Raw genomic sequence first — 15,251 nt, 5'->3', positions numbered from 1 at the left:
TGCTCTATAAAAACCTCTGTAAATTTTTTTATTTATTTATTGATGCAGGTAGAGGAGTTAGCAATTTAGAATCATTACCACTTTCTTCAGAAGAGAAAGAGAGATAGTGTGTGTATGTGTATGCAAATGTATGTGGTGTGTGTGTGTGCATGTATGTCAGAGAGAGAGCGCACATTAGGGACATTGTTAGATACATACATTCAGCATTATATGGATGTGTAACATAGGTGTCATGTTTTGGTGTTGTGGGTGCTAAGTAAACAGAAAGATTACACCTGCTGGGAAAGGGACTGAGAACATCAAATATTTATGGGGAATAATCAATGGCACAGGGCAACACTACAAGGGTACCTGTGCTATCGTATAGTGCTCCGTGTTAATTGTGGGAGAGTCCTAGTTCATCTTTTCATTCTAAAGTACTTTATGTTATCTGTTGTGCATTGACTTAGACAGCTGAATCAGTTACTGAGGACTGGTCTTGGTGTCATCTGCTTTACCTCCTCTGTCATTTTAGGGTTTAAGACTGAAGGCTGAACTCGACAGTACGACACATTTTGTATTTTCAGCTGAAAAAGCTGTCCCCACTTGTAAAAGGTAAGTAAATAATTTTAGTGCCCTTCGTTATTGATAAATTATGGGGCAGGTTTAAATTCCAGCCTTTACTTAGTCAGTCCTCTGCAGTTTGCGCAAGTAACTCCCATAAATAAACACCATAATAAATCTCAATACTTTACCGTTTTCTCATAAACTCAAAAACATTTCCAGGAATTTCTATGCCCAGACCCCTTTTAGAAAAAATCTTCACCGTTTATAACTTTTCACACTTGCCACGCTCATTAGACCACGATCCTCCCAACAAAAACAAAGAGCATGAGGATTGCTAATATGTGTTTAGAACACTGAGTTAGTAATACAAAGATGAATGGCCTTACTCCTCAGATAAAAACCCACATACAGAAGGACTCATATATTTTAATTTTACCGACTGAATGCGATGACGACAAAAACCTACTTTATTGTTGCACTGGTTACTCACTACGAACTGCATGAAAGAAAGACTTTGGCCAAAACCCAAAAACTAATATGTATTAAAAAAACAGGGGGTTATTTAACGAAGTATAGCACAGCTTACCTTGATCTGTTCAAATTCTTCCGCCTTTGATACAATAGAAAGAATATCTCCTTCTGTTTTGTGGGCATCGAACAGCTCGTTGAAAGTCTATAAAAACATAAACGTGGGTTTACTTGAAAGCATTTTCACAAATCTAATTGCAGTTTATGACAATGTGACCTGATGGAATTGAGATGTGATCTACATGAGTGTCTGCAAGCAGAACACTGACCAAGCCCTGAAGGTTCGATTTCTTATGCTGTAAATCATGACCGTGTTGGTTAATAAGTTGTTGGGGGTTTAGTTTTTATAAGATTAATATGGCACATTAAGCAGCGTAGTTGTTCTGAGCGTGATATTTGGTTTACATTTTTCCATATGTATATTTGTAACAAATTGAGCAATTGCCTCTTTGCAATTAGTGGTTAGAGTGTCAATCTGTAGAAAAATTGGCACAGCAGGGTGAATCGGTAAGAAGCTTAACATTAAACAAATCTCTTCTGGAAAACCCTTGAAAGGTTCATAAGGATTGGCCAAGAAGTTTCGAAGTCTGAAGGGATCTCCCAAAACATGACTTTCCATGTCCAATATTAACTACCTTCGAAATTTCAATATTTTAATGGTGGACAATAAAAAAAAATATGGCAGGACGGATTGACACCATATTCGGCATGTTCACAGATCAACATTTTGAAGATTCTTTTTCAAATTTAAAGTAAATCTTCTTAGTCACTCTATAGACACTTTTAGAAAAGTGACATGCAAGTTTTAAAGGTATGATATGTTCGTAAAGAGTTTGCAAGCTATTATTCTGCTGCAGGCTTGACAACCGCAATTCAACTTGATCAACCGCAATTCAACTTGATCAACCGCAATTCAACTTGATCAACCGCAATTCAACTTGATTGGCAGAGAATGCTGTTTTACATCGACTACTGCAGCCAGCAGACCGAATGCGATTAACTGTTTCAACTCAAGCTCCACACATGGAGGTATAGGGTGCAGAGTCTCGGGTGCAAGATTCCCCCTTTTCTGCTAAGACAGTAGCTCCTCCTGATGTGGTTGTAGGCTCTGATAGCAAATTCTTATGCTCAGGAGCTCTGGGTACCTTATGTTCCTGACCCAATCAAGAGTTATTTATGCCCCCAACATCCACCGATGCCCCCGCCATGCAGAGTTGTCATCAATTATGTAATTTCAGATGTTGCAGTGATGTTATCAATGATGTCATGGAAAGGTCAATAGTGATGTAATATGTGAGGTAATTAGCAGTGCATAGCCAGGGTGTGCACTATAGTTACTTTAGGGTATGAGTTATAGATACTTGAGATAACTTATAACTGGTAAATTTCAGTGGTTTTGTTAATTTAAAATGGCATGTTTAAACTAACAATTTCACTTAACTATAATGACCCTTTCAGGTTTTTTTATGTGAAGTAAAATATTATTACAATTCCTAAAATTAGCAACACCTTAACATTTAGTTTTGTTCAGTGAATTTCTATGGTGTTTAAACATAAAATAGGATATCTGTTGCCATTTGCGGGATGAGGTTGGGAGCAGAGATGGGCCTGTCTGCAGGCCCAGCACTCAACCGCCTGTAGTGCACAGAAATTGGGTTATTAGTTGTGCAGAATGTGAGGCCTCCACAAGTAATAGGCCCACAATTGTCTCCATTCTAGGAACTAGACACCCCAGAGCACTTGACTCACTCAGTGTAGTGAAGCAGAGCAGCCTAAGGCTTACTCGGGGGAGGTGGTGTAGGCTTATAGTCACCTTTTGTAGGCACACACAATTAACACTCAATAAATTATTATACTGTTGGTGCTTTTTCTTTAGAAAAGTACATCTATTACACACACAAACAGCAGGCATTTTGCTTCCAGTAGCCTATCGGCAAGGTGCCATATCCTTTGCAGAAAAATGCAGCCATTTGTTTAAATTGGAGGAATTTAAACTAAAGAAACATGCTTCGACATAATTGGCTTAACTGAAGTAGAAAAAAACATTAGACTTTATGTTTCATGGAAATATGTTTCTTATCTCTTAACTTATCTCATTTAAAAGCATTCTCAAACATCATTTTGTTCTCATGCTCCAATATGAGTTGACAAGGACTTTTATCTAAAAGTTAAATACCTCAGTGCTTCAATTCTTCCCCAGCTTGGGTCATATATCTGACTGAGCACTGCTCATTATCTGGCACTGTTAGCTGCAGTCTGATGATAATAATGTAAAATAAATACATCCTTCCCTGAACCTTAAACGGAAAATGTGACTGTCCTTATTTAAAAATGAACTCGCGGAGGCAAGCTACTCTGAAGGTGTCTGTGAGCTTCTGGCAGATTGTGATCGACTGGTTAGACACCTGCTTTGTTAAGAAATCATCATAACAGTAATATAATGCAAGCGTATTGGCTTTGTCAATGGTCACTAATTCACTATATAAGGCAAATCTATTAGCCTTTTCAAAGGGTAATAACAACAATAATATAAGGCAAGCTTACTGGCTGTGTAAGAGGGTCACCACATTAAAAGACCGATAAACATATGTTAAAAACACCATTGTAGTCACTGAAACCAATAACAATGTTTAAATGCAATCATTATTGTCACTAAAGCATTGGCATGTTACTTAGCAATACACTGTTAATAAAGTATTTAAAATCAACCTTGCAAGTCTGAATCTTTCTTTAACACATTGAGATCACATAAAATGCCACCAGAGAACCAACCACTAGAGGCCCTTGTACTCACAGGCTATAAAACGAAAGTTTCAGCCTTAGGAGTGCTTTAAACATGACTTGGGGGTACATGCATCAATGTTTTTTGTGAGCGCAAACGGTGCGATTCGCAAAAATCGTCAGTTTGAGCCCGCAAAAAAGCATTTTGCGATGCATCAAAGTGTTAAGCACTCCCAATTTATTGTGATTTCTTAAATTGTGATTGCATTTAAGGAAATGCTAGAAGCATTTAGAAATAGCAAAGTCGCTATTTTGGGCCGCAAAATACAGAGAAATTACTCTGGTCTATATTTTGCAAAAACCTTTGAAAAATGTACTAAAGTGCATTTTTCAAGGTTTCAGGTTACACACACACATGTCCTTGGGGCATGTGTGTGTGCAACATGGGTGCACATCATAATTATAGGGGTGCAACAGTGTAATTTTGACATCTTTGCATCCTTGAAATTGCATGCGCAATTGGCGAGTACCTAATGGTACTCGAAAATTAAGCATGCAATTTCCCATTCATTCCTATGGGCCCGTAGGCCATTCCTAATTGCGACTCGCAATTTGCGAGTCGCAATTAAGGAATGTCTAGGAATCACTATTTTAACAGCGATTCCTACAAGCATAGGCTTTTGAGAGTCCTTAATTGCGATTCCTTAATAATCGCAATTAGGGACTCGCAAAAATCTTTTCTTGATGCACGTGTCTGTTAGTCTCCTGAGGTCATCATTTCTCGGAGCTGGGAAACATAGGCTTTCTTTATAAATCCTTTCTTTTGCTGCACTCTCTGCAGCCCCCAACAGTACTTAAAATGTATGCTGGTGGTGCTCTTGGCCTCCTGGGGGCACCACAGACAGAGAAACTTTAAGTAAATTAGGCCCTGCGGGGCATTATGGAGTGGTCCCTCAGCAGAGCAGTGAATATTTGCTTAGCGTTTCTTCCGCTGCTTTTCGGGAGAGCCTCACTTGCCAAGTAAGCAGCTTTGCCCCGCAGTTCTTTCCGTAGTGTTTGAGTTTTTATGGGAGTATTTTTGGGGCAGCACAGGGAGCCGACCATTGGAATAGACAACTGTGATCACCACATTTCCTAAGGAAGAAGCAAGATGCACTGAACTGCAAAATCATGCTGTCAAATCACTGGACCCCTTGCCCATAAAACACACCACATAAGTAGATAAATAGATTAGTACCTCAATGGTATTGTATTTGATGTAGTAGTGGCTGGCTGTTCGGCCCATGTCTGTTGAAGAAAAAAATCCAGTTCTCTCCTCAAAACGAATCATGCGTGCTTTGTCTAGTTTCCGCCCAACTTCAATTACCAACTGTTCTCTATGTTTTTCAAGCAAAGGATCCATCTGGAGACAAAAAACACAATATAACAAGACGACCGATTATAACATCGTGGTTCATATATGGTAATGTCAAAAGCAATATTGCTGGGATTATTCTTTCAAAATATTTTACCACACTACATGTGTCAGGTTCTTGAATTTTGGGATCTTAAACCGACACATGCAAACATTTACTACTCAGGCAAAGTAACTGAAATTTCAGACCAGCTATATAATCAATAGAACATAATAATAATGGTTCAGACTTCAACATGGATAAATAATCAGGAGAACATACTGAACACTGATCATAAATGTTAATGTTAAATCATTTTCTAGAGCGCTCAATTACCTGGGGGTGTCTTGGCGCTAGTTTTAATGGCAGAGCATAAGAATAGGAAGTAAAGCCAAGGAGGATACACAGTGTTAAATAACCTGGTTTTCAGAGCTTTCCTGAACGCTAGTAAGTTGGGTGACTCCTTGATGTGCAGCAACAGCACTTCCCAAGCTTTTGTGGCTCCCGGGACAAAGCTTCTACTTCTGAGGCAGCCTTCTTGAACCTGGGGACAACTGTGAATTTGGCAGAGGCCGAGCCTAAGGTCCTAACTGGGGTGTACCATTTGAAACTATGTTGTAAGAAACCTAGGCCTAGATCATGAAGTGCTTTGTAAGCAACGCAGAGTGCTTTAAAAGTAATTATCAGTCTTATAGGGAGCAAGTTCAGTTTTTTTACTGACTTGGACACACAGTGATATTTAGGAATCTTCAGTAGATGACTGGCTGCAGCATATTACAGAGTTTTCAATGTATTCACTATGTACTGGTGTGCATAAAGAAGTAGACCATTACAGTAGTCTGATTTTGCAATTACCAGTGATGTGACAAGTGTTTTCTGAAGGTTGAATGGAATGTATGGTAATATCTTTTTAATTGGCCTGAGGGTGAAAAGGGCAGACGAGTTCACCTCATTGAGTTGATCAGTGGAGCTCAGTTTGTCATCAATAGTTTTTGTAATCTTAAAATATATTTCAATTACAAAATATACAACATGTGTGTGTGAGGGTGTGGGTGTGTGTAGTTTGGGTTTTCCGCTGGCAACTTGTATGCAGCTCTCAATTTAGGCAATCACGGTAGAACAAAATAGAGGGTTATGCTGTCTCTTGCATACTACTGTAAGTTTGCAACAATGGTTGAATTGGTACTAGGTGTGCATACTTTGCATGCAGTGTTTATTTTAGACTCTACACATTCTATTTAGAAGAGTGAAAAGCACAGAGATGAGATGAGAGATGCAACTCAGAAGTTAAAGGCAAGGGTGCTTTAAATATGCCGTTAGACTAGAGAAAACCAATGGGATAGTCGAGTTTCAAGGTACGGTGAGATGAAAAACAGCACAGATCGTATGGTGAAGCACTCAATTTAGAGGTCAGATGGTGCAACACAATACAACCCCTCATTAACCCATGGCACACCACTAAGCAAAAACAAAGGGGAATGAGCCTGAGATAAATATGAGGTTTCAACACACTGATTGAGTAATCCTAACCCCATGGTGGGACCGGATGCTGCGTTACGAAGGGTTGAGGCACGGCAGATAATGAAGGTAAGAGCCCTCAAGTGTTTACAAAATTTGGGTGGTGAACTTCAATAATTTCCGGGTTATTAACATGTAAAACTAAGAAATATAGGTATGTACAGGCCACATTCTCTCCTGACGTGGCCTTTTGCGATACCTAGACGTGTACTCCTGTTGTATGTACGTGTGTATAGGAGAAGCAGTCATTGTACGTAATCTGTTATAAATAAACTATTTGGTTATACAGATAAAAATCTTAGTTGTGCCCTCATACAGTTGCTTAAAATTTCTCTAACATGTGCTTTCAGTGAATAATGTATTACTGTATGGTCTTTTTGATCCACTCTAGAGCACCGCCTCTACTTGGTGGCTGGCTTCCTGGTGCTTCAGGGTTGTCTCTTGTCCAACCTTGCTTTCTTTGCCTTCCTTTTCACCCTTGCATGTATCCTTCCACCAGAATCTACTTAGCTGGAGGCTAATACTTTCCTTCTTCTACAGCAAATTTATTTGTACTCATTGGAGGCACGATGAAAGTAATACCCGAAGACAATCATAGACTTATCTTTTCCCTATGCAATACATAGCCAGGTTGCATATAAAGAAACAGGGCACTAGCACTAATGTATTAGTCCCCTTCGGTCTGTTTTGAATATATACCCTGGGAGAACACCAGGGCTCGAGTCGGGGTACCACGCAGGTGGACGGCGTCCCCCACTTTTTTTACCAGGTGGACGCCGTCCCCCCTGCCAAACAGCTGGACTTCACTCTTTGGCCTCTCCGGGACGAGACTGGAGCTCACGCAGCACGCTGCTCACGCGTCGGCTTCTCAGATGCAATCGCATCTAAGGGGTGAGCTAACGGGTCAATGGCCCCTAAACTATTGAAAAGGAAAGAGTCTATATGCTTGACAATGTGGGGGTGGGGGTGGAGGCGCCTCTCTTCACGCGACTTCACACTATTCTGTTCGAAGATGACGACTGGCACATCAGGCCCGTCAGGGTTTTTGTGCATGTCACTATGCATATGCGAGATCACAACAAAGCGGGCACGCTGTTCTCAGCCCGAGGGCCCTTTCAGATGCACGGGTGCATCTTGACTGCAGCGTTGGGGAGCTCTCAGCTCCAAGCACTCACAGCAGCAGGCCAGACAGCCTTGGTTTAATCAGCTGCATTCCTTCCCGCTGGTTTCACACACGCAGATAGGAGTCTCCCAGGCACCCCTGCGCTGGCCTCTCGTGCGCACTCACCCGCTGCCTGGTTCAATCTCACGCACACTCACACGCCTCCTGGATACAATCTCACTCACACGCTGCCAGGATACAATCTCACTCACACTCCGCCTCAACACAATCTCATGCACACTCACAATGCACACCCACACTCCGCCTAGGCACAATCTCTGAACACTCACACTTCCCCTTGACATAATTTCATGCACACTGGCACCCCAGACATAATCGTTCTCATGCACACTCGCACTCCGCCTAGACACAATCTCATGCACACTCACACGCCTCCTAGATACAATCTCTCACGCACACTCGCACGCCGCCTAGATACAATCTCTCACGCACACTCACACGCCGCCTAGATAAAATCTCTCATGCACACACACACACACTCGGCCTGTACACAATATATGAACACTTACACTTCGCCTTGACACAATCTCATGCACCCACACACACTGCGCATAGGCACAATCTCTGAACACTGGCACTTCACCTGGACACAATTTCATGGTCACTGACACCCCAGACTCAATCGTTCTCAGGCACACTGACACTCCTGGATACAATCTTATGCACACTCACACTTCAACTGGGCAGAATCTGATGCACTCATACTCTGCCTAGACACAATCATTCGCATACACACTGACACTTTGGCTAGACACAATCTGATGCACACTTCACCTCACACAATGCACACTGACACTCCACCTACACAGTCTCATGCACTCACATTTCTCCCCCAGACAATGAGCCTGATGGTTCAAGCCACCTTTCGTGACGTCACTCCCGGTGACAGTGTGCCCCCACTTCTCTTTTTAGGACTCGTGCCCTGGAGAAGACAGCTTTTGCTCCTAACTGGATTGCCTTCAGGCTCACATAGAGTATTTCCTGTCTTCAACTTTAAAATGTCAGGTTGTGTTTTTGGCATCCACTTGCCTGCTCTTTCACCTTTACACGTAACAGCGTTATCATGGATAATACGTGGAATTTTTATACCAGAGGTAAGAAACCCCCTCTCCCTCTTTTATTCTAAAAACCTAGATTAGTATCCCGCAAAATAATGGCCTTATTTATTAAACACGATTTCGTCATATTCCATGTTTATTGGCAGAAACTTCCCTCTTCCCCCCATATACCCTCTAATATAATTTACACTAGCGGGAAACTGGAACTACAGCACTGAGGCCCGCAATTACCTGTGAAATTACACGCATCACTGTGCACACATTTATAACTACTTTTAGGCACTTTATTGTAATTTTTAGTGACATTTTTCCCTTTTTTACAGTCACGATACCACATATAAATAAATTATACACTTTGTACTCAGACAAGCATGTATGGAGGGTAGGACGTACTTTCCACCCTCTTCTATGCTATTAGTCTTAGTGTTTCTTCTAAAGCCTGTTTTTTATTTTTAGAACTTAATATTCTCATTTGGTAATTGGTTTTATGCCCTTAGGATACAAGGTAACAGATTTTAAGCTTGATGTACTCATTCACACCTCCTAAGTGACTATCGAATCACCTGAGTGCATGGTTTGTTTGTTAGAAAGGAAAATGCTACTTACCAGTATGCATCTGTTCTTGGCATGTAGAGCTGCAGAGTTGCACACTATGCATAGATTGCCACCTAGTGTTAGGCCCGGATGTTTGCAATTTGTTTTGTTGTAGAAAAGTCTTTGGAAGTCACTGGATAGGTGACTCCTCCTTTGGATGATACTGCGCATGGGCATCGGCTCCATCCCCCGATTGTTTTTCGCCATTAGGGAAGTGATGGAGCTGTACAAGAAGTAGTGATGTCCATGTAATTTGTATATAATTAAGATAATACTGGAACAGATAAAGGTAGGCGGGGAGGCGGGTGGGCGTGTGCAACTCTGCAGCTCTACATGCCAAGAACAGATGCACTCTGGTAAGTAGCATTTTCCGTTCGAGGCATATGAGCTGCAGATTGCACACTATGCATAGATTATATAGCAATACCCACACCTAGCGGCGACCACCCGTATCTGTTGCAGTTGTTTGAAACAGTGTTTTTAGTACAGCCTGGCCCACAGTGGCTTGCTGTTTAGTTTGCACATCTACACAGTAATGCTTTGTGAATGTGTGCGGTGTAAGCCACGTAGCTGCTCTGCATATGTCATCTAAGGGAATGTTCCCTAAGAATGCCATTGAAGCCCCTATTTTTCTTGTTGAGTGGGCTTCGGGAGGAATTGTTAAAGTAAGTTTTGCCTTTTGGTAACATATTTGCATGCATTTAACAATCCATCTGGCGATCCCTGATTTTGATATGGGGTTGCCTTTATGTGGCGGTGAAAAAGACACAAAAAGTTGTTTTGTTTTACGAAAAGTTTGTGTCCTTCGATATAGTACAGTAGTGCTCTTTTGACATATAAGGTGTGTAGAGCTCTTTTTGCGACTGTTTGAGGCTGCGAGAAAAATACAGGCAGCTCAACCGATTGATTTAGATGGAATGGTGAAATGACTTTAAGAAGCAATTTAGGATTAGTACGAAGAACTACTTTGTTATGATGCATTTGCAAAAAAGGTTCTTGAATGGTAAATGCTTGTAGTTCACTAACCCTTCTGAGAGAAGTAATTGCTACTAGGAAAGCTACTTTCCAGGTTAGGAATTGCAATTCACATTTATGTAATGGTTCGAATGGAGGACCCATTAGCCTTGTAAGAACAATGTTCAAGTTCCACACTTGTGCAGGTGGCGTTCTGGGATGAATTATTCTTTGGAGTCCTTCCATGAAAGCTTTAATAGCTGGTACTCTAAAAAGAGATAGATGTTGTCTATTTTGTAAGTATGCTGCAATGGCAGCAAGGTGTAGTCTCATAGACGTATAGGCTAAATTACACTTTTGAAGGTGTAATAGATATCCTCTGATGTGTTGAATAGACACATCTAAGGGATTGATTTGGTTGTTTTGGCAGTATATGACAAAGCGTTTCCACTTAGCAGCATAAAATGCTCTAGTAGTGGGACGTCTAGCTTCTTTAATGATGTGCATGCATTCTGGAGGAAGGTTGAGGTAACCAAACTCTAAGACCTCAGGAGCCAGATCGCTAGATTGAGCTGAGCTGGGTCCGGGTGTCTGATCTCTCCATGGTTCTGTGTTAATAGGTGTGGAGATAGGTTTAGTTTTTGGTGTGGTACTACAGACATCTGCAACAGTGTGGTGTACCCCTGTTGTCTGGCCCAAGTTGGAGCAATTAGAATGAGCGTTAGGGAATGCTGTTGTAGTTTGCGTACCACTAACGGAAGTAGTAGGAGAGGAGGAAAAGCGTACGCAAATAGTTTTGACCAGTTCATCCATATCGCATTGCCTTGGCGGCAAAGCTTGGGCATTTTGCGTTTTCGTGGGTGGCAAAGAGGTTTATCTGAGGTTGTCCCCACATTTGAAAGAACGGATGAAGAACTTGCGGATAAAGTTCCCACTCGTGGATCTGCTGTGTTTGTCGACTTAGCAGATCTGCGATAGTGTTTTGTACTCCTGGGACGTGTTGGGCTAAGAGGAAGATCTTTAGCGGTATAGCCCATCTCCATATCTGCTGTGCTAACAGAGAGCTGCAAAGAGTGTGTCCCTCCTTGTTTGTTTATGTAGTACGTAGCTGTCATATTGTCCGTGCGGACTAAGACAGCTTTGCCTGACACTTGAGTTTGAAATGCTTTTAGAGCTAGAAACACAGCTAGCAACTCCAAGCGGTTGATGTGGAGTAGCTTTTGTTGCGGTGTCCACCTGCCTTGCATAGTGTGATGCAGTAGATGAGCTCCCCAGCCGAAGAGCGATGCGTCCGCTGTCATGACTATTTGAGGAACTGGCTCTAGAAACGGTCGCCCCTTGGAAAGGTTTTTGGTGTTCCACCATTGCAGAGAATGAGGAGTCCGACCGTCTACCAACACTAGGTCTGTCAGTTGACCTTGAGCCTGGTACCATTGGCGTGCTAGGCACTCTTGAAGTGGATGCATTTGCAGTCTTGCATGAGGTACTACAAATATGCAAGATGCCATCATCCCTATGAGCTGCATGAACACTCGGGCTGGTAGCGAGTGTTGCGTTTTGAATTTTGTTAGGAGAGTTTGTATACTTGTTATCCTAGCTGGAGAGGCATAAGCTAGTGTTAGTTGGGTGTTTATTGTAGCGCCAAGATACTGTTGTATGTGCGAGGGTTGGAGATGCGATTTGGTGTGATTTACTGTGAATCCCAAGTCGTGAAGCAGTTGAATAGTAGCTTGAGTATGTTGCACACACTGGCTGTATGAGCTGGCTTTTATGAGCCAGTCGTCCAGATATGGGAAGACATGAATGTGTTATCTTCTTAAGTGTGCTGGCACTACTGCTAGGCATTTGGTAAACTCCCTTGGCACTGTTGTGACTCCGAATGGGAGCACCTTGAACTGGTAGTGCTGCCCGTTTAGCACAAATCTGAGATATTTTCTGGTGCGCTGTGTGAATGGGAATATGGAAGTAGGCCTCCTTGAGGTCTAGAGTGACAAGGAAGTCGTTTAGTACCAGCAATGGAAGGACTTGCTGGAGTGTGACCATATGAAAATGATCTGACTGTATGTAAATGTTTAGAGGTCTGAGGTCTAGGATGGGTCTTAGAGATTCGTCCTTTTTTGGTATTAGGAAATATAGGGAGTATACTCCTTTGTTTCTGTGATGCTCTGGAACTATTTCTATTGCATGTTTCTGTAGGAGGGATAGTACCTCCTGTCTGAGCAATGTTAAATGTTACTGTGACATTGGACGCTGCTTGGGTGGTATGTTTGGGGGGGTAGATGTTAGTTCCGGACAATAACCTGACTGAATTATTTGGAGCACCCACCTGTCTGATGTGATGTTTTCCCAGGCTGGCAGGTATTGTTGGAGTCTTCCCCCAACAGGAGTGGAATGGGACGAGGGAAGGGAGTCATTGGGCAGGGGTAGAGGCAGAGCGTGAGTTGTTATTTTTACCTCTGCCTTTGTTATTGTTACCCCTGTAACCACCTGTTTGGGTAGCCTTTACTGTAGGTAGACTGTGTAGGGGCCTTGTACGAGTTGGAAGCTGTTTCTGAAGTATATCCCCTGGTGGCACCTCGATAGGATGAGGGACGAAATGAACGTCTGGGAGCCTGCGACTGCAGTGCTCCCATAGATTTGGCAGTGTCTGTATCCTTTTTCATTTTCTCTGGTGATACATCTACATTGGGTCCAAATAGGTGTTACTCATCAAAGGGTTGATTAAGAATGGCACTTTGTACCTCGGGTTTGAACCCTGAAATACGTAGCCAGGCGTGTCTGTGTAGTAAATCGCTGGTGTTAACTGCCCTAGAGGCAGTATCAGCTGCATCAAGGGCACACCGAATAGAAGTGTTTGTGATGTTTTTCCCCTCTTGGATAAGCTCATTTGCTCTATCCTTGTACCTGTTAGGGAGGTGCCTCATTAATGACTCTAGCTCATCATAATGTGCCCTGTCAAATCTGGCTAATAATGCCTGTGTATTGGCGATACGCCACATGTTTGCTGCTTGAGACGCTGTTCTTTTTCCTGATGCGTCAAGTAGCTTAGACTCCTTTTCTGGTGGTGCCGCGTCACCTGATGTTTGTGAGTTTGCTCTCTTGCGTGCATAGGAAACTACAAGTGAGTCTAGTAGTATTGGACCTTTAATATATGCTGGGTCTGAGGGGGCAGCTTTATATTTTTTCTCTATACAAAGGGTTAATGACTCGAGTTCTGACTGGGTCCTTGAAGACTTCAGGAGCATGCTTGATGACTCCCTTAAGCATCGGTAAAATGGATGAGGACCTTTGTGCGTTATCGAACATATCCATTAGGAAGTCTTCCTCAACAGGGTCTGTATGTATATCTACCCCATGGTATAGTGCAGCCCTGTGAATTAATTCATTAAACCCTATAGTGTCTTCTGGTGGGTAAGGCCTTGAGGGGTATACGTCAGGGACATTTGGGACATCTGGGGTGGTGAAATCATCCCACGGGTTAGGGGATCCTGTAGGCGTGGCTGGATCAGGTATGTTCCCCCCCCATATCGTCAGAGCTATCATCCCTGTCTGGTATGATAGAGGATGCTGGGGAATGCTGTGGTATGGGAGGCTGTGGTGATGGTACAAGTGAAAGAGAAGGGGAAGGTAGTCTTAAGGGAGAGGTAGCCATGTCCTTTTTCTTTGAATGCAGAGCTGGAGCTGGTGTGTCCAGTGGTCGCTTTTTTGAAGCCAAAATCAACTGTCAAGTAATTGGATCCTTAGCTAGAGTCTTTTGAGCAGGGTCTGGATAAGGTAAATCCTCCGCTGTAGGTCGATCTTTCGGTGTGGAGGACGGTTTCGGTACCGATGCGGCTTGTTTTGGTTTCTTAACAATGTCTTTTACCGGGGAAGCAGGAGTCTTTTTCGGCTCGGAAGCTTTTTTCGGTTCCGAGGATTTTTTCGGTTCCGGTATGGTTTTTGGATCCGACTGTTTCTTCGGATCCGATGACTTTTTCGGTTCCGATTGGTTTTTGGAATCGGAAGCGGGTTTGCTTGGTTCCGACCTGGGTTTCGGTGTCGAAGGAGTATGTTTTGGCGCCGATGGTTTGGATGTATTACATAGATAAGGGTCCCAGACTATGTATCATTTGTATATACAGAAAAAATTACAAAGTTTTGTATACACATCACACAAAATTCGAATGTGATCGAATTTTGTGTAATCACATGCAACTAATATAACTGTCCATTCACTACCTTGATCCTCACAAACGACCTTCCCCTCCCCCTTTCCTTTTCTCTTACGGGCACATGTGGGTATACTGAATATGCATTATACATAAAATGTATGAGAATGAGGATGTGAATAAACAACATCACTCATAAAGTCGTGGTACGAGTAATATGTATACAAAACTTTGTAATTTTCTCTGTATATACAAATGATACATAGTCTGGGACCCTTATTTATGTAACACTAGACACCCAGGTCCCAGTACCATTGGGTCAACCCCTTAATTGTAACAATGGTTTGGATGTAGGCGTAGTCGGTGCCGTTGTCTTTTTCGGTGCCGGTAGATGTGCGCCGGCACCGTGTGAAGGGGTACTCGAGCCCGAGTCGCCTGAAGGCATAATTGGCTTCTTAGCCAGGCCCGAAGGTGGGGCAGTAGAAGCAGAGTGTCGGTGTGCACTCGAGCCCGAGGGCGAGGGTGTGACTGTGGTCTTCTTTGGGTGTGTCGAGGAAGAGTCGGGGTCGACGGTCTTACTTACGACTCGCTGCGCTGAAGTGATGTC

The 15,251-nt window shown here is 42.7% G+C and overlaps 1 protein-coding gene across 1 annotated transcript in view; it reads right to left on the bottom strand.

Annotated features, from left to right (window-relative positions):
• ASCC3 (activating signal cointegrator 1 complex subunit 3) overlaps positions 1-15,251 on the bottom strand; it is a 2,002,173-nt gene that overhangs the window by 611,774 nt on the left and 1,375,148 nt on the right. The window contains exons 18-19 of the mRNA XM_078648375.1: positions 5,033-5,197; positions 1,133-1,219 (exon numbers count right to left, since the gene is read on the bottom strand). Coding sequence (XP_078504501.1) covers positions 1,133-1,219; positions 5,033-5,197 — 252 coding nt within the window. The remainder of the gene's footprint in view (positions 1-1,132; positions 1,220-5,032; positions 5,198-15,251) is intronic.

Source organism: Lissotriton helveticus, chromosome 6, assembly GCF_964261635.1.
Source record: "Lissotriton helveticus chromosome 6, aLisHel1.1, whole genome shotgun sequence".
NCBI classification, from domain to species: Eukaryota; Metazoa; Chordata; class Amphibia; order Caudata; family Salamandridae; genus Lissotriton; species Lissotriton helveticus.
The sequence above is the reverse complement of the archived record's forward strand: the minus strand, read 5'-3'. Positions and strand labels throughout refer to the sequence as shown.